Here is a 27,317-nt window from a genome sequence, read left to right as displayed (position 1 = left end):
AATTCACATAAATTTACATTTTATATGTATAGATAGGATATACCTATTTAAACTCAAATATTCATGGCCAATGAATAAGATAAGATCAAATGGAGTCTATTTGGGGAATTTGATTCTATTGGAACAACAATAAATTCTCCCCAGGAACAATGTTGGGAAAAGGTATGGAAATAGGGACCTAAACCTCACAAATTGAGGTTATTACTACCCTTAAAAAATAATTTAAAATACAGTACACACACATACACACAGAGAGAAAGAACTCAAAGAACTCATGGACACAGATAACTGTGGTGATTACCCAGGGTGGGGGGTCATGTTGGAGGGGGTCTGAGGGAGATAAATGGTAATGAATGAAGAATTGACTTGGAGAGTCTGAACACACAATTCTGTGTACAGAGATGTGATGTAGAATTGGGCACCTGAAACCTGAATAATTTTGTTAACAAGTGTCACTCTAATAAATTCAATTAAAAAATTTTTATAAATAAAAATTTAAAAAGTGAACTACAATTCCCCCCCAAAACAAGAATAAACTACAATTGAAAGCTTATTATGTGCCAGATGTTGTGTTCATAACAATAGGAACAATATCTTATTTAATACTTATGACATCCCTATGAGATAGGAACAATTAGTATGCTCATTTTACAGAGAATTGAGAGATTAAGTAATTCGTTGGAAAGCACAGAAGTCTGAAAGACAGTTGTATCAGACTTCAAGTTCCTTACTCAGCCTCCTTCAGCATTGTTATCTTGTGCCCACATCTCCGCAACCCACTCCTTTCCGCTCTCATTGACCTCCTTTCAGTTCCTGAAAGGAAGCCAAGCGTGTCTTCACCTCAGAATCTTAGCACTTGCTGCTTCCTCTGTTTGGAAGGTTCTTCTCCAGTTTGTTGTACAACTGGGTCTTTTTTTCAGATATCTGTTTTAAATTAGTTCTCATTTTGCTCTATGGCTTTACCATGTTTTATTTCCATTACAGTACAGTATTTTTTAAAAGTGACCAACCTTTTTACAATGAAAAGGAGGACAAAAATAAATTGAAGAAAACAATATCGTAAATAAAAGAAACATTTTAGTCATTGCAACAATATATACTATAATATGATAAATGTATAATAAAAACATTTGTAATATTTTATTTTGCAATTATGCTTACATGCCTATTAATTTTTAATAATAATTGTAAAAAAAAGTACTCATTTAGATACAAATACATCACATCACACACAATGGATCAACTCTGCATTGATGGAATACAACATTTACAGATTAATCTTTCAATATCAAAAAAGAGGACATGTAGGAGGACACTTTTTGAGGGAGGACAGAACTTACAAAAAAAGGACTGTCCTCCCTAAAGGAGGACGATTGGTCACCTTATATTTTTACACTCCGAAATTTTTTATCTCCCCACCATATTGTATACCCTTAGTACCTCTTTCACTGAATGAATAAGTGAATGAAATAGCCCACTCCTGTACCTGGAGTTCCTGGATAGCAGTACAGTATTATACCGATAGGCCATGGAAGCTATATAGAGAGACCTTGCACATTCCCTATTTTCACTCCCATCGCAGTTCATTACAAAGTCTTTTGTGGTTCCAGGACAGTAGTGACTTAAGAATAGAGAGGCCTCTCGGTAGGACCAGGGTAATTGCACCCTGCTTTATCCAAACTGGCCAGCAGGGGGCAGTGTGAGGCCTCCTTTGGTGGACGCCAACGTCCTAGTAGACGCAGAAGTGGGAGAAGTGGAGTAAAGAGGCGGAGCCAACCGGAAAGGGCGGGGTCATCCACGAACCCGCCCTTCCAGGGAGGCTCTCGTCCCTCGCCCCGCCCCTGCCCCCGCCCGGGCGGCCATGGCCATTCCCGGCATCCCCTATGAGCGGCGGCTTCTCATCATGGCGGACCCTAGAGATAAGGCGCTTCAGGACTACCGCAAGAAGCTGCTGGAGCACAAGGAGATCGACGGCCGCCTGAAGGAATGTGAGTGCACCTTTCTGTTCACATAATCTCTTGCCTGAACCCGCTTCTGTCTCTGACAAAGTAGAGGCCTTTAGCCGAGCCCGGCAACCCAGCTCCGGCGATAGGAAGGCCCCGCTCCAGGGACAAGGCGCTTTGTCATCGGGCCCCAAGATTGGGAAGCAGAGCCACTTGGTGCGTGGAAATGGGCCAGTCTGGTCCAGGTGACAGAAAGAACATTCCCAGTTCTGAGATGGGATCGAAAGAGGACTAGAGAAGGCGTAGGGAAGAAATGAATCAGGGATGCTTCCCAGATTGGGGTGTAAGGAAGCCCCACGTCGGGGTGCAAGAAGGGCGGTGTTGATGGAAACCTGGCACCCGGAGAACAGAAGAGGCTTGAGGCAAGTAAGCTCCGGCAAGAGATGAGACTCGGATAGTTGGCTTGTTAGTGCAGTGGAAAGCCGCAAGCGGAGTCCATCCGTCATAATAAACCTTGTCTTTTCTTGTGCTGTGAATGGTACCCTGCCGGACACACAAATTTCCCCTAACGCCTGAGCTGAAAGGGCACTTAGGTTTTTTCATAGTGCACCTCCATTGAAAAGTCTGAGTGGTTGAATTAAATGAAGATCATAACCATATAATTCTGCGGAGCACTTCACCTGTAGCTCTTATTAGGGGAGAAAGCCACAGAGTAATAATCCGAGTGGGTAGGTGAAGAGGTGAGAAAGGGGTCTTTTATCTTTGGGATTTGTAGTCACAAGCCGGAAGTGTCAGAGTGTCAATATCTATTAACAATGTAACAACCTAAATGTGCTTAAACAACTAAGTACTGCAGATCCTGTATATGCCTTCTCTGTATCATTTTGTTTTTAAATATGTCACCTACAAACAGCAGTATTTCTTTTGTGCTTTGATATAGTGGGTATAAAATATGTTAAGTGAAATAGACAAATTTAAGTATAGTGAGACTTAGTAACCTAAACTCACTAAGATTATTTAATTAAAATGTTCAAATTATATTATTTCAGTAAGGGAACAATTAAAAGAACTTACCAAGCAGTATGAAAAGTCTGAAAATGATCTGAAGGCCCTACAAAGTGTTGGGCAGGTAGGTAATGGAGTTCCGGGTATAAGGGGTGATGGTAATTGCTTCATTTTTTTAGCTATTGGCAAAAGGTAATGCTCTTTTTTTCTTTCTTTCTTAGATTGTGGGTGAAGTACTTAAGCAGTTAACTGAAGAAAAATGTAAGTGTATTAGATGGTTAATTAGTAAAGAAAAAGGAGTGGACTCTCCTTCTCAACATCAACTTTTTGAAATGCTTATTATTGTAATGACAATAGTGAAGGTAGATGCTGTCCTTGCATAGACTTAATTTTCTTTCAACTATGTATTATCTTCTTGGAGAACAGAAGTAGAACTGAACTGGCTATCAATGTGGGTATATTTAGTTTTTTGTTGCTATTTAAATGTTTTTTTTTTCTTTTATGTTCTCTCTCTAGTCATTGTTAAAGCTACAAATGGACCAAGATATGTTGTGGGTTGTCGTCGACAGGTAACCTGTTGCATTTGTGTATAGTGCTTTATAATTAGCCAGAGTACTTCATATAAGTTATTTAATTCTTGAGATAAGTAGGTCAGGTATTATGCCCATAACTCCTAAAGGTGATTTGTTAAGATATAACTAATTATTAGTAAAGCCTAAACTCAAACCATGGCCTTTGACTCCTGGTATTCTCTACTTTCTAGTGTACCGAGTTGCCTCAGTTAGCTTTACATATTTAGAAATCAAAGATTTTTAGAACTAGAAAATATCTCAGGTCATTTTATTTCAATCTCTTTTTTTTGAGGGAGATTAAAAAAGATCAGACCCTATCAGTTATTTATGTTTTATATTTAAGTATTCAGAAATGTTGCTTTAGACAATGCTATAGCTTAAATTGATTTTGTATGAGTTTATTTGGATTAGAATAGGCAAATTGAAATAACTCCGCATTTCATTTTGTAGTCATTGAAACTGCCAACAAATAGTTTTGAATCATTAGTAGCCACTGAATCCAATTTATGTATTACCCTATTCTCTAGGAAGTATTCTTAGAGCATACTTATAGATTCATTGGGAAGAGCTTTCTCTGAGTATCTGTTATATCAGGTTTAGGTTTTAAAACATGGATACCTGCCCTGGCCAGTTGGCTCAGCGGTAGAGCGTCGACCCGGCGTGTGGAAGTCCTGGGTTCGATTCCTGGCCAGGGCACACAGGAGAAGCGCCCTTCTGCTTCTCCACCCTTCCCCCCCTCCTTCCTCGTTCTCTCTCTTCCCCTCCCACAGCCAAGGCTCCACTAGAGCATAATTGGCCCGAGTGCTGAGGATGGCTCCATAGCCTCTGCCTCAGGAGCTAAAATGGCTCCAGCCACAACAGAGCAACGCCCCAGATGGGCAGAGCATTGCCTCCTGGCAGGCATGCCGGGTGGATCCCAGTCAGGAGCATGTGGGAATCTGTCTGACTGCCTCCCTGCTTCTAACTTCACAATAATACAAAAAAAAAAACCCCAAAAAACCATGGATACCGCATGGTTATAAAATGGCATTTAACTTAGGGGGACTCTAATCTTAGGATTTTGCCTAGCATATAAGTGAGATAACATTTTCTAAATCAGATGTCTTGTCTGACAAAGGATGTTTATGTCCCTTTCAGGGCCCCCTGGATACCAAAAGTTAGCATTTCAAAGATATTTCATGGTTGTAAGAGGGCAAGACAGTATTTGAAAACTGGGAAGTATTACAAAAGCCAAAGTATATATTTCCTATAGATAAAATTTTGAAACAGTTGCACATTAATCTCTTTTTAGCTGTTTTTCAGGTAACTCACTTACTGGCATTTTTTTTTCTTCAGTTTAATCCATTATATTAAATCTATTTTGACTGTTTCCACATTAATTGATACTAATCCTAAACTTAGAGCTCTTTGCAGAATCCTGTGAAAAGTGGTTAGTGATTTGTATAATTCTCAAATTGTATTGGCAAGCAGTTTTTAAATTATGAAAAAGTAACTATATTTTCAAAAAGTAACATCCTGAATGTGAGGTGAGTCTATTGGATAGACTATCCAATTCTGGCCAAATAAGTTAGGCTGCCTTAATATGCCAATAAAATGTCTAGTATAGTTCCACCTAACACATAATATATTTAGCATAGTATCTGGCATGTAGCAAAGTCATGAATGATGGTTGTTTTGTTCTGTTTTTAACATTTTGATTAAAAGTCTCATAAGGGGAAATAGTGCATTTCTTCCTTATTCTCTATAATCAAGTAACACATTCTTCCCAAAAGTTATAGTTCTTTAAAATAAATCTAATGGGTACACCGTTTTCCTTCCCCCAAAATGTCCACTTAACAGGTTTCTGTAAATGCTTTGGTATCAATTGCTGAAGTCACTTGATTACAGTGCCTGAATTAAAATAATGACCAGTAGGCCCTAGCAGGTTGGCTCAGTGGTAGAGCGTCCACCCAGTATGTGGATGTTCCTGGTTTGATTCCTGGTCAGGGCACATAGGAGAAATGCTAATCTGCTTCTTCACCCCTCCCCCTTCTCTTTCTCTTTCTCTCTCTCTCTCTCTCTCTCTCTCTCTCTCTCATTTCTTCAGCTAAGGCTCGATAGGAGTGAGTTGGCCCTAGGTGCTATGGATGCTCCATGGCCTCGGCCTGAGGTGCTAAGAAGAGCTTGGTTGCTGAGCAATGCAGCAACACCTCAGATGGGCAGAGGATTGCTCAGTAGGGGGCTTGCTGGGTGGATCCTGCTTGTGGCGCATGTGGGAGTCTCTCTGCCTCCCCTCCTCTCACTGAATAAAACAACAAAACAAAATAATGAGCAGAACTATATTAGTGAACCTTTGGAAGTAAAATTCTAAAGACCATTTCTTCTTCAAAAACAAGAATATTGCTGCCTCAAACTTTGTGTATTAGTGATTTCACATATCATGCTAGATTGCACAGAAGATGAAAGTAACTTTGAATTACAATATTTATACCTTTCTGATGGTATAGTGTTTATGATCTAATACTAGTGTTCTCTTTGAGGGGTAAAAATGATTATTTGGCTTCTAAATATTATGCTTTTGTTGAATGTTATTCCCCTTTTTAAAAAGTGTTTGTGTAACTCCTTTTGTTTTACAAAATTAGCTTGACAAAAGTAAGCTGAAACCAGGAACAAGAGTTGCTTTGGATATGACTACACTAACCATCATGAGGTGAGTGAGTTCCTTATTCAGTTTATTTTCACAGAGAAAAGATTTTATCCAAAATATGTTTTTTGAGATCACTGAATATTTAGCCTTTTACTCATTCCTAATTAATTCAAACATTTAAAATAAAATCAACAGGTGCTTGCACAAGTAAATCATTTATACTCTATCTGGAGGCTGAAATAAAAACATTTTTAAAAGAAAAATACATACCTTGTCATTACAGATACTTGCCAAGAGAGGTGGATCCATTGGTTTATAACATGTCTCATGAAGACCCTGGGAATGTTTCCTATTCTGAGATTGGAGGGCTATCAGAACAGATTCGGGAATTAAGGGAGGTTGGTACTGTATGCTTTGTTAAATAGTATTCGTTTTAAGATTCCTGAAGGAAGAAAGAATGAGAAGTTACTTTGTCCGCTCAGTGGACAAAGTGAATATTGTACATGTAGTATCCCTGCTGAGAGAAGAATAGCACTGAATTTCTAGTTTGAAAAGTATAGCTGTTCGTTAATATAAAGATAATTTGGTATTAGAAAATCTTGCTCTTTTTGACAAAGATGGAAAAAAGCTAAGAATAATAGATCTAATCCAGTGCTCATGCCATCTGTGATTTTGATTATCATAATAGGTTACTTGGAGCAGAACACATTTGGATAACATGTAGAATGTAGTTTTTCCCATAACCTTATTAGGGTTAGCTTCCCTCCCTTATAGTAATTTACCTGTACCCTAAATATTTTAATAAAGTTGCTTACTGCTGTTTAAGAAAAATACTGGCTTTAGGGTAGCTTAAACCTTTTACGTTCTTAGGTAAAGAATCTAATCAGGATTGTCTTGTGTCATTGCAAGGTGGCTTCTTAACAATTCTCTTTGAAACAAATGTATGGTCCTATTGATTTCATCCTAATTTAGGATGGAAGTGTTTAGGAATGAATGAGGATAGTTGGAATGGTTTGCATCATCCGATTTAAGCCCTGGGCCAGTAGATTTCAGACTTTAGTGTATTAAATTTTCTAGAACTCATTTTTTTTTTTTTGTATTTTTCTGAAGCTGGAAACGGGGAGAGACAGTCAGACAGACTCCCACATGCGCCCGACCGGGATCCACCCGGCATGCCCACCAGGGGCGACACCCTACCCACCAGGGGGCGATGCTCTGCCCCTCCGGGGCGTCGCTCTGCCGCTACCAGAGCCACTCTAGTGTCTGGGGCAGAGGCCAAGGAGCCATCCCCAGCTCCTGGGCCATCTTTGCTCCAATGGAGCCTTGGCTGCGGGAGGGGAAGAGAGAGACAGAGAGGAAGGAGGGGGAAGGGTGGAGAAGCAAATGGGCGCTTCTTCTATGTGCCCTGGCTGGGAATTGAACCCAGGGCCCCTACACGCCAGGCCGACACTCTAGAGCCAGCCGGCCAGGGCCTAGAACTTATTTTTTTTATGCTACTCAGTCTGACTTTATTTTCTGTTTTTCAGGGGCTTCCGCTCTTGCTCTGTACCTTCTTTTTTTTTTTTTTTTTTTTTTTTTTTTTTTTTTAGTTTTAATGGGGTGACATTAATCCATCAGGGTACATAGGTTCAGAGAAAACATCTCCAAGTTATTTTGACATTTGATTATGTTGCATACCCATCACCCAACGTCATACAGTCTTCTGTCACCTTCTATCTGGTTTTCTTTGTGCCCCTCCTCTCTCTCCAACCCCTCCCTTCCCCTCCCCACCCCCAGTAACCACCACACTCTTGTCCATGTCCCTGAGTCTCATTTTTATGTCCCACCTATGTATGGAATCATATAGTTCATAGTTTTTTCTGATTTACTTATTTCAGTCAGTATAATGTTATCAAGGTCCATCCATTTTGCTGTAAATGATCCAATGTCATCATTTCTTATGGCTGAGTAGTATTCCATAGTATATATGCACCACTTCTTCTTTATCCAGTCATCTATTGAGGGCTTTTTGGTTGTTTCCATGTCTTGGCCACTGTGCACAATGCTGCAGTGAACATGGGGCTGCATGTGTCTTTACGTACCAGTGTTTTGTTTTGTTTTGTTTTGTTTTTTTACAGAGACAGTCAGAGTGAGGATAGACAGGGACAGACAGACAGGAACGGAGAGATGAGAAGCATCAATCATTAGTTTTTCGTTGCGCATTGCGACATCTTAGTTGTTCATTGATTGCTTTCTCATATGTGCCTTGACCACGGGCCTTCAGCAGACCGAGTAACCCCTTCCTTGAGCCAGAGACCTTGGGTTTAAGCTGGTGAGCTTTTTGCTCAAACCAGATGAGCCCATGCTCAAGCTGGCGACTTCGGGGTCTCGAACCTGGGTCCTCAGCATGTCAGTCTGACGCTTTATCCACTGCGCCACCGCCTGGTCAGGCCGTACCAGTGTTTTTGATTTATGGGGGTATATACCCAGTAGAGGGATTGCTGGGTCATATGGTAGTTCTATTTTTATTTTTTGAAGAACCACCATACTTTCTTCCATAGTGGTTATACTACTTTACATTCCCACCAACAGTGAATGAGGGTTCCTTTTTCTCCACAGCCTCTCTTGTTATTACCTGTCTTGTTGATAATAGTGAATCTAACAGGTGTGAGGTAGTATTTCATTGTAGTTTTGATTTTCATTTCTCTAATAGCTAATGAAGATGAGCATCTTTTCATATATCTGGAACTCTTATTAAAGATACAGACTCCTAGGTCCTTTTCACGGTTTTGCTCTAGTAGGTTGGAGGTGGGACAAAAGAATTAGCATTTAAGCAAGCATTACAGGTCATTATGTAGCCAAATTGTTTTTCGATCAGATTTGAAGAAGCACTGGCCTGAGCATAAATTAAAGCCTAGTCTTCTCACTTTGTAGTTAATGAAAGGTCAACAGAGGAAGAAAAGACAGTGAAACCTTGTCTTTTACAGTGATTTGCTGCATCAGGTTTAGGAACAGAAAGAATCTCTCCCTCTCTCTTTCTCTCACACAGCCATCTCATGCACATGCAGTACCTTGTCCATCTGCATACACTTCAGAATACATTGGGTCCTCAGGTTATGACACAGTCCTGTCCCTACAACTTGATGTAACCCGAATTTTGGTATAATTCGAAACACACCCTAGCCTAAGTCACTTACCTATCCTCTCACAGTTTTAGAATCATAATCTAGACCAGTGGTAGTCAACCTGGCCCCTACCGCCCACTAGTGGGCATTCCAGCTTTCATGGTGAGTGGTAGCAGAGCAACCAAAGTATAAATAAAAATATAGATTTAATTATAGTAAGTTTTATAAAGATTTATTCTGCCAAACTTAGTGAAAATCCGTCATAAAGTACTGGGTAAGTAATTATTATTATATGCTTTAACTTGCTGTAACTCTGCTTTATAAATTTTATAAAGTAAAGTTACTTCCCTACTTTATAAATCACCATTACTGTGGAACCGGTGGGCAGTTAGAAAATTTTACTACTAACAGATAGAAAAGTGGGCGGTAGGTATAAAAAGGCTGACTACTCCTGATCTAGAACATAAAAACACAACTAAGCCACAGAGAAAGGGAAAGGGTATAAATACACTGTACTGTACACTGTATTGTAGTAACAGAAAAGAATGACGTAAAATGAGGAGCCATGATAAGGGCCAAAAAGTCGTCGAATAATGGAACACTAATGAAACACTTGTGCTTTCAACTTACCAGATTTCCTCAGTTTATAATTATTTTGTTTTGTACTCCCACATGTAAAATAGCGTAGATCTTTTGATTTTGATTTTTTACTTACCTATAGTGTAATTTTTTTCATTGAGGCATAATTTACATTCAATAAAATGCATAGATTTAAGTGTACAATTCAAATGTATTTGACAGACTATATATCATTCTAGTCAAGGATGTGTTTTATAATAACCATGCACTTTTTAATTAATCTAAAAATATTTAAAATGTTTATATGTAAGAGCTATGGGAAGAAAACCTCATATGAAGTTATACATAATAAAATTCTAGCTCTAGTATGAATTATGATGTATAACTTAATCATGCTGATATTTTACTTAAAATATTTGAAAGTACATCAAAATATTTACCAACTATTTAAGAAACATGAAACTTATTTTCTAGGTGATAGAATTACCTCTTACAAATCCAGAATTATTCCAGCGTGTAGGAATAATACCTCCAAAAGGCTGTTTGCTATATGGACCACCAGGTTAGTATTGAATTATATCCACTCCACTAATGAGTGAATTAAGGAATAAAGAAAAAATAACTTGGATTTGACCAGTGGTGGCATAGTGGATTGATTGTTGACCTGGATGCTGAGTACCCAAGTTGTTTGAAGTTGCCAGCTTGAGCACGGGATCATCAACATCATCCCAGAGTCACTGGCATAAGGCCAGATATAACTGGCTTGAACAAGAGGTCACTGACTCAGCTCGAGTCCCCACCCCTAGTCAGGGCACATATGAGAAGCGATCATTGAATAACTAAAGTGATGCAGCTACGAGTCCATCTCCTTTCCTGTCTTTCTATATTAATTAATTAAGTTGGAAATTTAATGTGGGCAGTTTCAACCTCCACAGTGTTCGGAGTAAGGAGAGCTAGGAGAGCTGTGTCTGCTGTCGTCTCAGCATGCTTAGTCCACTTGTGCCTCATAGGACACACAGTTGACCCTTGAGCAGCAACACAGAGAATCGGGGGCATTGACCCCCTCTTGCAGAGTCAAAAATCTGCATGTAATGATGACCCCCAAACCTTAACTACCCTTGGTATCCTCAGAGATTGGTTCTAGGACTTACAGGGATACCAAAATCTGCAGATGCTCAAGTCCCCTACAAAAATGGGATAGATCAATGTATATAGTTGGCTCCACATGCGCAGACTCCCAACTGCAGATTGAAAGCCATACAGTTTTTCTTGAAAAAAATGCTTGTATTAGTAGACCTAGGTTGTTCAAACCCATGCTCAAGGGTCAACTATGTATCTTGTGCCCTGTGATTCTAGTGTAATGGTCCTGTATGGTCACAGAACCCTAGGTGTCCCTGAGACACTTTCAGGGAATCTGTAGGGTCCAAACTTATTTACATATGTACATAATGCTAAGATATTAGTTGCCTTTTTCACTGTGTTGGCATCTTCTGACGGTGCAAACTCAGTGTGGGTAAAACTGCTCATGCTGCGTTATGAATCAGTTAAGTGCTAGTCGATGTGTTTTTGACCACTCACTTGTAGTACTTAAAGAAAAGGGCAATTTCACTTTGAAATGTCTTTGGTGAAGTAGTAAAAATTGTTAGTTATTAAATCTTGATACTTGAATAACATCTTTAGTCTGTATGATGAAGGGAAAATACATATAAAATACCTGTTTTTTATATTGAATAGGATAGTTAATCTCTTGTGCAATTATTTGACTTGCTAGCTGAATTAGCTGAAAAGATCATTGACAGCAAGTCTGTGGTTAACGGAACTGGTTAAGCTGAGCTCAAGCTGTCGACCTCGGGGTTTCGAACCTGGGTCCTCTGCATCCCAGGCTGATGCTCTATCCACTGTGCCACCACCTGGTCAGGGTAACTTCAGTTGTTTTGAAAAATGTGTGCCACATAATCAATAATCAGCTTGAGTGCGGTGGTGGCTGGCTTGAGTGTGGGATCACAGACATGACCCCATGGTTGCTGGCTTGAGCCCAGAGATCGCTGGCTTGAAGCTCAAGGACGCTGGCTTGAGCAAGGGGTCACTGGTTCAGCTGGAGCCTCCTGGTCAAGGCACATGTGAGAAAGCAATCAATGAACAACTAAGATGATGTAATGAAGAGTTGATGCTTCTCATATCTCTTCCTTCCTGTCTGTCTCTATCTGCCCCTCTCTCTGTCTGTCTCACTGTCTCTCTCTCACTTAAAAAAAAAATTAATGGCCTGACCTGTGGTGGCACAGTGGATAAAGTGTTGACCTGGGAATGCTGAGGTCTCTGGTTCAAAACCCTGGGCTTGCCTGGTCAAGGCATGTATGAGAGTTGATGCTTTCTGCTCCTCTCCCTTCTCTCTCTCTCTCTCTCTCTCTGTCTCTCTCTCTAAAAAAACTGAATAAAGTTAAAAATAAAATATTAAAAAAAAAAAAATTAATGAAGTTAGCTTGTCATAATAAAGGAAACAACTGACACCATTTGTAGCCAGTGATAAAATTTGAGCTTTCAAGGGAAAATTAGAGTTTTTGAAAACTCATATCTGGCACTATGAGCTTGAGAGCTTTCTACTATGTTAATACTTGAAAGGGTGAGCTTGGCCTGTCCAGGCAGTTGCGCAGTGGATAGAGCATCAAGCTGGGACGCCGAGGACCCAGGTTCAAGACCCCGAGATCGCCAGCTTGAGCACGGGCTCATCTGGTTTGAGGAAGGTTCACCAGCTGGAGCCTAGGGTTGCTGGCTTGAGCAAGGAGTCACTCGCTCTGCTGTACCCCCCCCCCCCCCCCCCCCGTCAAGGCACTTATGGGAAAGCAACCAATGAACAACTAAGGTGCTGCATGCAAAGAATTGATGCTTCTCATCTCTCTCCCTGTCTGTCTGTCCCTCTCTCTGTCTCTGTCACCAAAAAAAAGAAAGAAAGAAAGAAAGAAAGAAAGAAAGAAAGAAAGAAAGAAAGAAAGAAAGGGTGAGGTTGGTGATGATAATAACGTGATTTTTAAAAATGTTGTATAATAAAAATACCAACATTTTGAAGATTTTCATTACTGAACCAAAAGTTTCCAAATAATACTTGATATACAATATGCATAGATAGGTTAAAGATCCATTTAGTGTACAGGATAGACCAGTGGATTTTTTTCTTAAAGATTTTTTTATTTGTTGATTTCACACAGGGTGGCAGGAGTGGAAAGTGACAACTCATAGTTGCTTCACTTTAGTTGTTCATTGTTTGCTTGTTGTATGTGCCTTGACGGGGCAAGCCTACGCTTTCAAATCAGTGACCTTAGCACTCCAGGTGGAAGCTCTATTTATTGCACCACCACAGATCAGGCAGACCAGTGGATTTTAACAAGTTTCCATTGTCTATTTTTAAATAGGATTTGATATATTTCTAAAGTTACTGTATTCAGTATGCTTAAAAGAAAATCACGCCTGACCTGTGGTGGTGCAGTGGGATAAAGCGTCGATCTGGAAAACTGAGGTCGTCGGTTTGAAACCCTGGGCTTGCCTGGCTAAGGCACATACGGGAGTTGATGCTTCCTGCTCCTCCTCCCCCCTCATTTTCTCTCCCTCTTCCCCCCCCCCCCGAAAATTGAATAAAGTCTTAAAGAAAAAAAAGAAAATCACAAGGGCTATTTGAAATAAAATTTTAATATTGAAAGTAAAAGTACTATGGAATTTTCACATGAAAACTGTTTAGGATGTAGCTTCCATTTTGCATAATTTACAATCCAAAGGTTTACACTCTTAAAAGGCATTTGAGAGTTTGTGTACTTTCTGTCTGATTAGGACTTCTTTTGTCATTCTAGGTACAGGGAAAACACTCTTGGCACGAGCTGTTGCTAGCCAGCTGGACTGCAATTTCTTAAAGGTAAAAGGAAGATTCTTTTTGTAGATTTTGAATTTAAATTTTATTTGAATTACCTTGTGTTTACCATGTTTTTTCTTTAATCAGGTTGTATCTAGTTCTATTGTAGACAAGTACATTGGTGAAAGTGCTCGTTTGATCAGAGAAATGTTTAATTATGCCAGAGACCATCAGCCATGCATCATTTTTATGGATGAAATAGATGCTATTGGTAAGAGTAACATCATTTTTTTTTGTATTTTTTTCAAGAGAGAATCAGGGAGGCAGAGAGACAGACTCCCCCCACATATGCTGGACCAGGGCCCACCCGGCAAGCCCGCTAAGGGGCGATGCTCTGCCTGTCTGGGTTGTTGCTCTGGTTGCAGCTGGAGCCATTCAGATGCCTGAGGAAGAGGCCATAGAGCCATCCTCAGCACCCAGGCCAACTTTGCTCCAATGGAGCCTTGACTGCAGGAGGGGAAGAGAGAGGTAGAGAGAAAGGAGAGGGGGAAGGTTGGAGAAGCAGATGGGCGCTTCTCCTGTGTGCCCTGGCTGGGAATCGAACCCGGGACTTCTACATGCCAGGCCATCGCTGTACCACTGAGCAAAGCGGCCAGGACCAAGAATAATGTTTTTTAAATTTATTTTAAAATCTTCTTGAAAGAGTTAGGAAATATTTTTCTTAAACCTAAAAGAACATTTTTTCCCTCTCTGTTGCAACATGAAGTAGCAAAATGAATTGAATGTTAGTTTTTATTTAATTCTTAAAGTTTAACCAATTTTAATGCATAACCTTTAGCATTGACAAATTAGAGATGTTATACCATAATTATTAACTTTTTCAGTATAATTCTTACTACTTAATTTTTATCTTAATGTTTTTAACCTCAGACAGTATCATACTTTGCTTTCTTAAATGATAGTTGTAGAGGAAAAGAGTAACACATTTGAGTTTCGATGTCATTTTTTTAGGTGGTCGTCGGTTTTCCGAGGGTACTTCAGCTGATAGAGAGATTCAGAGAACTTTAATGGAGGTAATATTTGATAAAGTAGACATAAAGAAATCAATGTTTATTGAATAAAAAGTGAGCATTGTATATTTGAAAGTCAAATATGTACAGTAGTTTAAATGAAGAATATACTTTAGTATTGACAGGAATGAACACATATCTCTGCCACACTGTCTATTAAGAAAATGACTACTAGAAAATTATAGGGTATCTATAAAATTCCCTTGTGATATACAGCTGTATTATTTAGTCTGTGTCTTTTAGCAGACCCGTCATTCAGATATTTAAAGTGAATATTATACTTTTTGTATTGTGAATGTGATCTTGCACTAGTTTTATTAGGGCATTTTGTGAGTGATGGACATAGTAAAACTGGTGACAGTAAATGAGTTACAGTTATGTCTGAAGCTGCTCTAAAAGTCACTAACTTTCCTCTCTTGCTTTATTGCTGAGAATGAGAGGAAACTAAAGTAGTTTTGATAATTGAAAATGTGGATGATGAGATATTAGAATATTCATAGAGCTTTCCCCACTCTAACATCTCTGAAAGTGATGGCAAGATCTCGAATGCATTTCCCACTTATATAAATAGAAGCTAGATAATGCACTGTCAAATTCTGTCTGAAAATGGGTATTTGAAAATTACTTTTCATGAATTTGATCAGAAGATATGCAGTGCTTTAAAATTAGTTATAGAGTCTCTTAGAAACCATAAATTGGGGTATTTTAAAATAATGCTGAAACTAGTAGTTTTATTCATGTAACTGACATATTAGCTAACATTTTGGGAAATAAATAAATACGTGAGACTATATTTTGAAGAGTTTGTTGACTGTGGTTAGGGTTTTCGGCATTTATTCAAGGTAATTTGTAGAAATAAAAGGAAATGTTTAGTGTCTTAGATGTTCTCTATAAAGTAAAATTATTTGAAAATATATCTAATGGATTTATTACCAAATTTGTAAGAAAATCTTGTATCTGGTTGTCCTAATGTAAATTTTATGTCAAGCATTCTATAAGCACTTTATATGTTAGGGGTTTTTTTTAATTTTTTTTTTTTTTACAGAGACAGAGAGTCAGAGAGAGGGATAGATAGGGACAGACAGACAGGAACGGAGACAGATGAGAAGCATCAATCATTAGTTTTTCGTTGGAACACCTTAGTTGTTCATTGATTGCTTTCTCATATGTGCCTTGACTGCGAGCCTTCAGCAGACCGAGTGACCCCTTGCTCGAGCCAGTGACCTTGGGTCCAAGCTGGTGAGCTTTGCTCAAACCAGATGAGTCCGTGCTCAAGCTGGCGACCTCAGGGTCTCAAACCTGGGTCCTCCGCATCCCAGTCCAATGCTCTATCCACTGTGCCACCGCCTGGTCAGGCTATATGTTAGATTTTATTATTAATTTTTATTTTTAAAAGTAATTGTATGGGAAAAACTTGAACATTGGAAATCAGACCCACATAGTTTAGTTTCATAATTTTTGACCAGATAGATACCTTTAGTTTTATAATTTTTGACCTGATAGCTATAAAATGGTACATAGTTAAATAATCTTGGGACTTTGGGGTTGGAAAATATATTCCTTAATATAAAAGAGAAAAAAAATAGGATTCCATAAAATGACCTTTTTTAAAAACATGTATTGATTTTTTTTTTTTTTTTAGAGAGAGAGAGGAAGAGAGAAAGCTGGGAACATTGATTTGTTATTTCTCTTATTTATGTATCATTGGTTGATTATTGTATATGCCCTGACCAGGTATCAAGCCCACAAGCTTGTGTCAGGACAACGCTCTAAACAAGCTATATAGCCAGGGCTAAAATGATCATTTTTAAGATTACATAGCTGTCTACAGGCAACATATTTCATGATACTGGGCATGTAAAAGTTGTGCATATTTTTGGATGATTGGGATGTTTTGTAAAATCTGCCTATCACTTAAATATATTTTAGTTACTGAATCAAATGGATGGATTTGATACTCTACATAGAGTTAAAATGATCATGGCTACAAACCGACCAGATACATTGGATCCTGCTTTGCTCCGTCCAGGAAGATTAGATAGAAAAATACGTGAGTTAAGGCTCTGTACCTGCTGTCCATTTCCCTCTGTCTATGGTCAGTTCTCTTTCCATATCTCCTCTTCACCCTCTACTTTATTTAACAAACAAAAACAAAACAAAAAACTGACTTCAAAAGAATTTCTTATTTTCAGATATTGATTTACCAAACGAGCAAGCAAGATTAGATATATTGAAAATCCATGCAGGTCCCATTACAAAGCATGGTGAAATAGGTAAGGAAATAACCTATTTATATATATATATATATAAGCAAAATGCCATTATATATCATTGATAGTCTGTTGAATCTGTGTGGGTTTTTTTATTTTTTTTTTATTTATTGATTTTAGTAAGGGAGGAAGGGAAAGAGACAGGAACATCAGTCTGTTCCTGTAAGTGCCCTGACCAGGGATCAAACCGGCAACCTCTGTGCTTTAGGATGATACTCTATCCAACCAAGCTATCTGGCCAGGGCAGAGTATGATTTCAAAATCAGCAAATCTGGTGACCTTAAATTCAGCTAATATTTATTGACCATCTGCTGTATTCTAGGAGTTGTTCTGAGTGTTGGGAATATAGCAGTGAACAAAACTTACAAATTCCTGCCCTTATAGAACTTACATTTTTGTCAGGAAAAAGTGATAAAGTGAGTAAAATATTAGTATATTAGGTGGTGATAAGTGCTGTGGAGAAAAGTAAAGCAAGAAAAGGGGACTAGGTAATGCCAGGAGCAGGTGTGCGTGAGTGAGTGAGTGAGTGCGTGTGTGTGTGTGAGTATGAGTGTGTGTGTGTGTGTGTGTGTGTGTGTGTGTATTTAAATGAAGGTGAGGAGGTGGAAGGCCTTACCGAGAGAATGATTTTTTAAATAATGACTACAAAGGTAAAGGAACTAGATATGGATATTTGTTGGAAATTAGGCAGTGGGAGAAGCAAGTAAGAAGGCTTTGAAGCAGGTATTTGACTGGAATATTCTAGGAGCAGCAAGGAGGCTCAGTTGACTGTGGGCAGAGTAAATGGGACAGTAGTAGCAAATGAAATTAGAAGTAATGGGGACCAGATTGTGAAGAAATTTTGACTTTTATTTTTAAAGATGTGGATGCCATTGGAGGATTGTGAAGGAATGATCTTACTTTCTGTTAGTTTTCACTTTCTACTGTAGAAAAGTAGAAATACATGAAAGTAGATATGAGTGTAATGAACTAACTCCACTCACTCATCCCCCAGCCTCAGTAATTAACTTTTTTCCTTTTTTTTTTTAAGTGAGAGGAGGGGATATAGTGAGACAGACTCCTTCATGCACCCCTACTGGGATCTACCTAGCAAGCCCCATCTCGTCTGGTGCTTGAATCAGCTGAGCTATTTTTAGCACCTGAGGCTGATACTCAGAGCAGTCGAGCCACTGGCTGCAGGAAGGGAAGAGGGAGAGAAGGGGGAGAGAAAGGAGGAGAAAAGCAGATGGTTACTTCTGTTGTGTGCCCTAATTGGGAGTCGAATCCAAGGATGGCCATATGCCAGGCCAACACTCGATTCACTAAGCCAACTCACCAGGGCCAGTAGTTAACTCTTTTACAGATGAAACTTTTTATCTGTAATCTCACCCACCCCTCACCTTCCTTCTGTATTTTTAAAAAGCAAATCTGAGCATTATATCTGTAAATATTTCAAAATTCATTTATGTTAAAAATGATTATTCTGGCTGCATGAAGAGGGACAAGAAGCAAGAGGATTGGTTAAGGGGGTTATTTCAGTAATCCAGGCAAAGATAATCGTGGCTTGATCTAAGGTGGTAGCAGTGTTTTAAAATGATGAGATTTTGGGTGTATTTTGAAAATAGAGGTGACTGAATTTGCTGTTGAGTTGGTTGTGTGGGGTGTGAGCTAAAGAGAAGAACCAGGGAACACCTGGGTTTTAGACTCACACAATTGAAAAGAAGGAGTTACCATCAATAAAAATAGGGAAAGACTAGAAAGATTAGGTTTTAAAGGGAGAATAGGGAATTTGATTCTAGGTATCTTAAATTTAAGGTGCTAATTAGATATCCAAAAAAAGATGTTGATTAGTAATTCTATATTCATCAGTAGTTCACTGGGATGGCCTGTGCTGGAGATATAAACAGATAATATCAGCATAAAATGTTTTTTTAAGCTTTTTTTTTCTTATTTATTCATTTTAGAGAGGAGAGGAAGAGACAGAGAGAGAGGAGAGACAGAGAGAGAGAGAAGGGGGGAGGAGCTGGAAGCATCAACTCCCATATGTGCCTTGACCAGGCAAGCCCAGGTTTTCGAACCAGTGACCTCAGCATTTCCAGGTCGATGCTTTATCCACTGTGCCACCACAGATCAGGCCGCATAAAATGGTTTTTAAAGTCTTGAGATTAGATGAGATTTCTGAGGAGTGAATAGGGATAGAGAAGAGGTTCAAAGACTGAGCTTACTCTGATAGTAAGAAGTTGAGATGAAGAAGCATCAAAGGAGACTGAGGAGGTATAGTCACAAAAGTAGGAGTAGACCTAGGAGCTGGTGGTGTCCTGGAAGATAAATGAAGAAACTTTTATAAGGAGGGGTTAATTCCCTGTCAAATGCTGACAATGGGTCGGATAAGAAGAGTTCTGAGAATGGAGCTTTGGACTTAATATGTGGAGATCATTGGTGACCTTATCAAAAGCAATTATTTTGGAGTGGTGGGACTGAAAACCTACTTCATATGGGTTTTAGAGAGTTTGAAAGGAGAGACAGTTGAGTTTAGGTATTTCTTTCAAGGACTTCTGTAGCAATGGGGAGAAAAGAAGAAAGAGCTGTAGCAGAAGTGTAGATGAGGATTTATAGGAGTTTTTTTTATTTTTTAAGATAAAGGAACTTAATTTTTGTGCTGATGGGAACAGTCTAGGAGAACAAGAAATTGATGAGTTGGCCCTGTCTATGAGCATAGATTTCATTTATAGGCTTAGGAGGGAAGGCATAATGTATAGGTGCTAATGATGACAGGTTCTCAAAACATTGGCAGGAACCTAGAGAATTTTTCTTCTGAATGCTTTTATTTTCTAAGTGAAATAGGAAGAAAGTTCCAAGTGGAGATGGGAAAGGAGTGTTAGAGATTGCAGACAGAGGAGAATTTATAAAATAGCTATCTATAGATTTGAGAGGTTAGACTAGTGTAGAAGCCAGCAAACCATGGCTTGTGGGCCAAATTCTGTCTGCTTTCTGTATAAAGTTCTTTTATAACATAACCATTTATTTGTATTTTGTGTATGACTACTCTCAGTATAAAGCAGAAATCAGTAGTTTTGACAGAGACCATTTGGCCTGCAAAGCCAAAAATATATTGACTATCTGGCCCATTACAGAAAGTTTGCTGACCCCTGGACTAGGGGAATTGAGTATAGTTGCTAAGCAACTCAAAAAATCCTTTAGAAGTTAATAATCCAAAATAATTACAAATAGTTGATTAGTGCCTCTTACTAATTACTTTTTGTTGATTTTAGGGGGAGTGGGAGAGAAAGATAGATAGGAACATCAATCTGTTCCTCTATGTGCCCTTACTGAGAAATGAACCAGCAATCTCTGTACTTCGGAACTATGGTCTAACCAACCAAACTATCCAGCCAGAGCTGCCTTTTACTAATTTTTTCATTGCTTATGTGAAGGAGTTTTGAGCTGGAAAGACCGAGCTGAACTTAAAAATATCAATTTATACGTTTCTTCTAATACTGAGCTCTTGCTAGGTGTCACATACTATGTTAACCTTATTGGGAATACCTACTCTCAGTAAGTTTACAGTTAATTTGAACCTGAAGGAAGTCTAATTAATGGATATCTGAATTATTTCCAGGAGAGACTGACATACTCTACATCACCTGACAAAGGGTGTCTCATCAGCATTACATTGCAGTGGCCTGTGCCACCTCTTATTTCTTCCTATTCTGTCTCATGTCCGTAACTGCTGTTGCAGACCAACAGCTCTTCAATTTAAGTCTGTCATGTGAATAGAGAGGTGACTTAATGATCATAGATCTGAAACTACTTGGAGCCCACAAAAACTAAAAAGGTTACTCAGTGCTTGACCTAGCATTTGAAAATTCTGTTTGATAATCCTGATGGCTGTTTATATTTATATTTGACTTCTGTGATTAAAATCCACTGTTATTCAGTTGGTTTTGGACGATTTGGTTAGTTTTAATGAGTTGTACTTTGACAGGTAACTGAAGTTTACATGTACATAGCTGTTGCACTGCAGAGAAACAGAGTAAGATGCTTTCAGATATTGAGGCGCTTTCTTGAGGTTAAAGTTTCAGAAGTATATTTCTGCTTGGTGCTGGTTTACTTAACAGAGGTATAGTTTTTATGAATATTGTGGAATGTTAACAGAGATGATGCCTGGCTAATCAAACTCAAAGCAAGCTCTTCAGTTTAAAATTTGCATGTAAGCATAAAAAAGATCTTTTTCTAAAAAGCTAATTTCAAGTATTTTTCCCTAAACAGATTATGAAGCAATTGTGAAGCTTTCAGATGGCTTTAATGGAGCAGACCTGAGAAATGTTTGTACTGAAGCAGGTACGGTTTTAAAGTCCAGTTTTTGCTATTAATTTTGATTTAATTTGCTAAAAATGTGTCCAGTTTGTATAAAAACAGAGCCTGGACTTTGTAAAGAGTTGGGTGCTTGTTTTGTGGGGAATGAGTCTAAGCAGGAGAGAACAGGGCAAATGAGATGGGAAAATGGAAAGCTATTACAAGGACATACCATTGAGGTAGTTGCTTCAGGCAAAGGGAGTGCTGATTTTGATGAGACCCTCAGAGAAACACACAGAATACTGTTTAGGATTACCTGGCTGAAATATGGGAGACTGGCATTTATTTATCGGTTCTCCTCCCCCATTGAATGAGATTTGTCCTTGGGACTGTTAACTCTTTTGCACATCTGGATGCCTTAGGCTAGAATGTGGAAAGATATGCCTATGATAGGACACTGGTCACCTGAAGTAAGTGTGAGCCTGTGCCAAACTGTGGACCCACACCCATGGCTGAAATGAGACTCGGTCAGCACCAGAGGAACCTGCTCCAAAGTGGATGACATGTTTTTTGCTGCTAGACTGTCAGTAATAAGCTTTAAAAGAGTGATTTTTGATATATATATATATATATATTTTTTAATTTATTTTTTCTGAAGTGAGAAGCAGGGAGGCAGATTCCCACATAATCCTGACCGGATCCACCCCTTATGTCCACCAGGGGGCGATGCTCTGCCCATCTGGGTGTTGCTCTTTTGCAACCAGAGCCACTCTAGCGCCTGAGGCAGAGGCCATAGAGCCATCCTCAGCGTCCAGGCCAATTTTGCTTCAATGGAGCCTTGGCTATGGGAGGGGAAGAGAGAGAAAAGAGATGGGGGAAGGGTGGAGAAGCAGATTGGTGCTTCTGTGTGCCCTGATCAGGAATCGAACCCGGGACTTCCACACGCTGGGCCAATGCTTGAATTTTATTATTTTTGAATTTTGTGTTTCTACAACATGTGTAAATTTAATTGTTTTTTAATATAATTTTCTCTATCAGTTGTGTGATCCTATTTTTATTTCTGATACCAATTGGCTTTTAAAATTGGTTTTTAAATTGGCTTTAAAAATCTACAGAGTCAATTAGTCTTTGTCCTCCACACAGAATCTTAAAATTAAAAAAAATTAATTTCTATGATAAATGTTACATCATGTGATTTCCTCGTTTATTCCTATCACCTTTGGCTTAATTTTAACGTTTCTTATAAATTCCAACACACAGTATTTATTTATTTATTTATTTGTTATTTATTTTTTAGTGAGAGAAACACACACACAGGAAGGGAGAAAGATGAGAAGCATCAACTCGTAGTTGTATCGCCTTAATTGTTCACTGATTACTTTTTCATACATGCCTTGACCCAGATGGGCTCCAATCATGCCAGTGACCCCTTGTTCAAACCAGCCACCTTTGGGCTCAAGCCAGCAGGATCATATCTGTGATCCCATGCTCAAAGCGGCAACCCTGAGCTCATGCCGGCGACCTTGGGGTTTTGAACCTGGGACCTCAGCATCCCAGGTCAATGTTCTGTCCATTAAGCCTCCATCAGTGAGGCAACATACAGTATTTAAAGAGGCTCCTCGGGGAAAGAAGAAAAAAAAAAAAAGGCTCCTCGGGCATGGCTTTTTCCATTGGAGTATCTTTGTGGGAATACAATAACTCAGTTTCTGAATCATATATCTGCAGGTCTAGAAACTCAGTACAAATCACAATAAATCATGCTCTCAAAGACTTATTAACGAACAAAGATATTAAAAGGTAAACTATCATGTGGCTTGAACTACTTGAAGTAATCTATGACATTCTCTTTCCAAAGTCTACACTGACCAAATTATTATCAAAAGATTGCTTTAGTAAAAGGAGAATCCAAACAAAAGCAGTGTCAAATTTTAAAGGTTGATGCCATCAAATTATGGTGATGTCCTTTTCTTCTACATTATTAAAATTTATATTTAGTTTTTTCCAACAGAGAGATATAACTAACATGTGGATTAGAATTTCAGCTTTTAACTGGGTGGGACATTCACATCTGGAGACATACTGTAGTATATTTTTTTATTAGATTTCAAAACTTTTTTGTTAAAAAAAAAAAGAAGAAAACCCAACTTTTTTGTTAACATCTTTCTATAAATTAAAATGCAAATATTTAGTTATAGTGTTTCCTTTCAAATATTGAGATTATCATACTTTCTGGATTAAAATATATCTCAGATTCACTCATTCATTACAGGATAATTTGGAAACACAAGGTTTGGAAAAATAACTTACCTTCTAAACAAGTTTTAAAAGTTCAGAATTAAAAAATCAGTCATTTCTATTCACCTAATTTCTTTCTTTTTATATTTTTAGACAGAAAGGGACAGACAGACAGGAAGGGAGAGAGATGAGAAGCATCAGTTCTTTGTTGTGGCACCTGAGTTGTTCATTGATTGCTTTCTCATATGTGCTTTGACCGGGCAGCTCCAGTAGAATGACTGACCCCTTGCTCGAACTAGTGCTCTTGGGCTTCAAGCCAGCAACCTTTGGGCTCAAGCCAGCGATCATGGGGTCATGTCTATGATCCCACACTCAAGCTGGGCTGGCAACCTCACACTTAAGCTGGTGAGCCTGCACTCAAGCTGGCAATGTCAGGTTTCAGACCTGGGTCCTCTGCATTCTAGGACAATGCTCTATCCACTGTGCCACCGCCTGGTCAGGCTCTATTCACCTGATTTCTGAGGGCAATATGGAATGGCTGTTTTCAAGATTACTTGCAATGAGAAATCTTGAAAGGGAAGATAGGATGTAACCCTTGAAATATATTCAAACCCACTCATTTTATATAAGTGAAAATTTCAATATAAGCCATTCCTCAATGAAACTATTAGTAGGATTCATTTAATTAGTGGATAGTGTGATACTTTACCAGCTTTAGCTTATCATGAAAGTAGGATCTCTCAAAACCTAGATTCCATATCCATACTATTACATAATATTAAAAAGTAAAAAAACATGAAGAACTTTTATACTTTTTTCAGTTAGCATTTGACAGGTAACTTGTCAAACATTTGAAAAAAACTGAAGTGTGATACTTGAATAGGAAAATCATAAAAATATCAATTTGTATCTAAATAGGGAAATTTTAATACGCAAATGATGACACTGAGTTTTGTTGAAGCCCACTCTTGCCTTTATAAAATTTCCTATTCTCTAAGCCAGAGGTTGGGAACCTATGACTCATGAGCCAGATGTGGCTCTTTTGATGGCTGCATCTGGCTCGCAGACAAATCTTTAATAAAATAGTAATGTTAAAAATATAAAACATTCTCATGTATTACAATCCATTCATTTCCTACTCTCCTGTTCATGGTTGCGGGTGGCTGGAGCCAATCACAGCTGTCCTCCAGGACAACACCAAATTTTTATTGGATAATGCATAACGTACACGGGTCGTTGTATGGCTCTCACGGAATTACATTTTAAAATATGTGGCGTTCATGGCTCTCTCAGCCAAAAAGGTTCCTGACCCCTGCTCTAAGCTTTTGATTATTAACAAGTTAGGGCTATCAGAATTACTGGAGGTGTTTTGTTTTCCCAGTCCATACATGCACTCCTTCCTTCCAAGAAATTGCAGCTTGTAGAGTTAAGAAACTACTGCTCATCATGTATATGTAATGTTTATAGTTGGATTTTGTTTTTTCAGGATGCCACTGGATACAGGGGTTGTGTGAGATTTTAGTTTTAAATTCTCAGATAATTGTCTCATTGTTTTTCTAGCTTTTGGCTTGGAAAATAATGTTCACAATAGCTATAGAAATTTATTGAACAATGATGGTGATTTTTAACAAATCAGAACAACTGATTCAGAAGTAGTAAATCTAGACCCCTTTACATTTACTCTGTAGAATTACATTTTCTTATAATAAATCATTCACATATTATATAAAGTCATGTTGTCTTATTCTCCACAGGTATGTTTGCAATTCGTGCTGATCATGATTTTGTAGTACAGGAAGACTTCATGAAAGCAGTCAGAAAAGTGGCTGATTCTAAGAAGCTAGAGTCAAAATTGGACTACAAACCTGTGTAATTTACTGTAAGGATTTTGCTGGCTGCATGACAGACATTGGCCTAATGTAAAAATAGAGTTAAGGAAAATAATGTACTATTGGCAATGATCTCATTAAAAGTATGAATAAAAATATGTATGAATAACAAAAACTAGTAATTCAGTAATTCTACTTTTAAGATTGGTACAGGAGAAATTTGTATATTTGTTAATGTTGCATTTATTGCAGCAGAAGTTATAAGAGTATGTTGTAGCTTTTTGTATTTGCTGTGAGCATTTTGTAAAATACTGAAAATGGTTTGAAATAGTAGTACAAAAGAGCATTTCTTGTGGCTTATTTTATATCGTTTATTTTCCTCATCCTAAAAAGTTGAATAAAATCTGTTTGATTCAGTCCTACATATATTCTTGTCTTTTGTAAGAGTACATTTTCTATAGTCCTTTATGTTCTTTAGTAAGTAAACTATATATTTAATAACCAAGATGAAGTTGTATTTAGATTGTTGACTTTTGAATTTTATTTTAAAACAGTACCCACAGTTTTCATAACAGCATCTTGTTGTGCTTTTGTGTCTATATCTATATATTTCTCCTTCCAGAAAGTCTTTCCTTAATCTTCACCTAGTACTATTAGGCTATGTAAAAGTTCAAGTATTGAAGTAGTATGTGCATATCCATAACCTTTAGGTTATGGTTGAAAGTAATATTTGGTAATAAATGTGACTTGGTTTTCTTATTTTTTTTAACTATTAATTTGAAAGAGAGAGAGAACCATTATTATGTTGTTCCACTTATTTATGTATTCATTGGTTGATTCTTGTATGTGCCCTGACCAGGGTTCGAATAGGCAACCTCGGCCTATTTCTTCACCACTAACCAACTGAGCTTCCCTGACAGGGCCATGACTTGGTTTTCTTAAGTTAGATGAGATGATAGTTCCCTTTTGAGAATGTTATGTTCTGGACCCTCTTCCCAGAAAAATTCACACATAAGTAGACAGTTTTGCATATACTAAAATTTAAGATTTATTATTTCTCAAGCACCCATGGTATCTATGGTTTCCAGGCTAAGAGTATCTGATGTAGGGGATGTTCATGTCAGAAATTTTCAAAATCAAGTTCTGTTACCTATGCACAGTTCTTTCTCATATCATGTGTCAGTTAAAGCTTTAACAAGTTGCAATAGGGAATCATCTTGGACATCAGTTAAGATTATCTTATTAAAGGTGTTGTTTAAAAAAAAAACACCTGTTTCATAAATACCAAAAAACAAATGATATATGTCTTGGGTAATTATACAATCATTCTTCAAATTAAAAACCTGGCACAGTATTGTATGCCTTTTTATAACTTTAAAAGATAGAGAACAGATTACACAGTGATAGAGAAAATGGGATATTCAAGCTAGCCATCTAATTGAACAGTTCCATTTCTATATCTGTTGATTATAGTTCATAAATATATATATATGTGTATACATATATATATATATATATATATATATATTTTTTTTTTTTGTATTTTTCTGAAGCTGGAAATGGGGACAGTCAGATTCCTGCATGCGCCCGACCGGGATCCACGTGGCACGCCTACCAGGGGGCGACGCTCTGCCCCTCCGGGCATCGCTCTGTCGCGACCAGAGCCACTCTAGCGCCTGGGGCAGAGGCCAAGGAGCCATCCCCAGCGCCCGGGCCATCTTTGCTCCAATGGAGCCTCGCTGCAGGAGGGGAAGAGAGAGACAGAGAGGAAGGAGAGGGGGAGGGGTGGAGAAGCAGATGGGCACCTCTCCTGTGTGCCCTGGCCGGGAATCAAACCCGGACTTCCGCACGCCAGGCTGACGCTCTACCACTGAGCCAACCGGCCAGGGCCATAGTTCTTAAATATTTATATAAAATACCGGCCAGGGCCATAGTTCTTAAATATTTATATAAAATACCGGCCAGGGCCAT

At 38.4% G+C, this 27,317-nt stretch overlaps 2 protein-coding genes across 3 annotated transcripts in view; one reads left to right on the top strand and one right to left on the bottom strand.

The window, feature by feature from the left end:
* Window positions 1-27,317, bottom strand: part of GNPNAT1 (glucosamine-phosphate N-acetyltransferase 1) — a 211,468-nt gene that overhangs the window by 116,244 nt on the left and 67,907 nt on the right. The window lies entirely within an intron of this gene.
* PSMC6 (proteasome 26S subunit, ATPase 6) lies at window positions 1,817-25,768 on the top strand. Of its 2 annotated transcripts, XM_066278025.1 has the most exons (14): window positions 1,817-1,988; window positions 2,993-3,072; window positions 3,170-3,209; window positions 3,465-3,517; window positions 6,142-6,209; window positions 6,430-6,544; window positions 10,304-10,391; window positions 13,669-13,730; window positions 13,815-13,938; window positions 14,679-14,740; window positions 16,667-16,787; window positions 16,930-17,010; window positions 21,256-21,327; window positions 25,272-25,768. In XM_066278025.1, the coding sequence occupies exons 1-14, from the start codon at window positions 1,862-1,864 to the stop codon at window positions 25,388-25,390; spliced, it is 1,212 nt and encodes a 403-aa protein (XP_066134122.1). In that variant the 5' UTR covers window positions 1,817-1,861; the 3' UTR covers window positions 25,391-25,768. The 2 variants fall into 2 exon arrangements, with proteins under 2 accessions (XP_066134122.1, XP_066134123.1); XM_066278026.1 differs by lacking the exon at window positions 2,993-3,072 and having other exon boundaries at window positions 1,893-1,988.

This window comes from Saccopteryx bilineata, chromosome 4 (assembly GCF_036850765.1).
Source record: "Saccopteryx bilineata isolate mSacBil1 chromosome 4, mSacBil1_pri_phased_curated, whole genome shotgun sequence".
NCBI classification, from domain to species: domain Eukaryota; kingdom Metazoa; phylum Chordata; class Mammalia; order Chiroptera; family Emballonuridae; genus Saccopteryx; species Saccopteryx bilineata.
The sequence above is the reverse complement of the archived record's forward strand: the minus strand, read 5'-3'. Positions and strand labels throughout refer to the sequence as shown.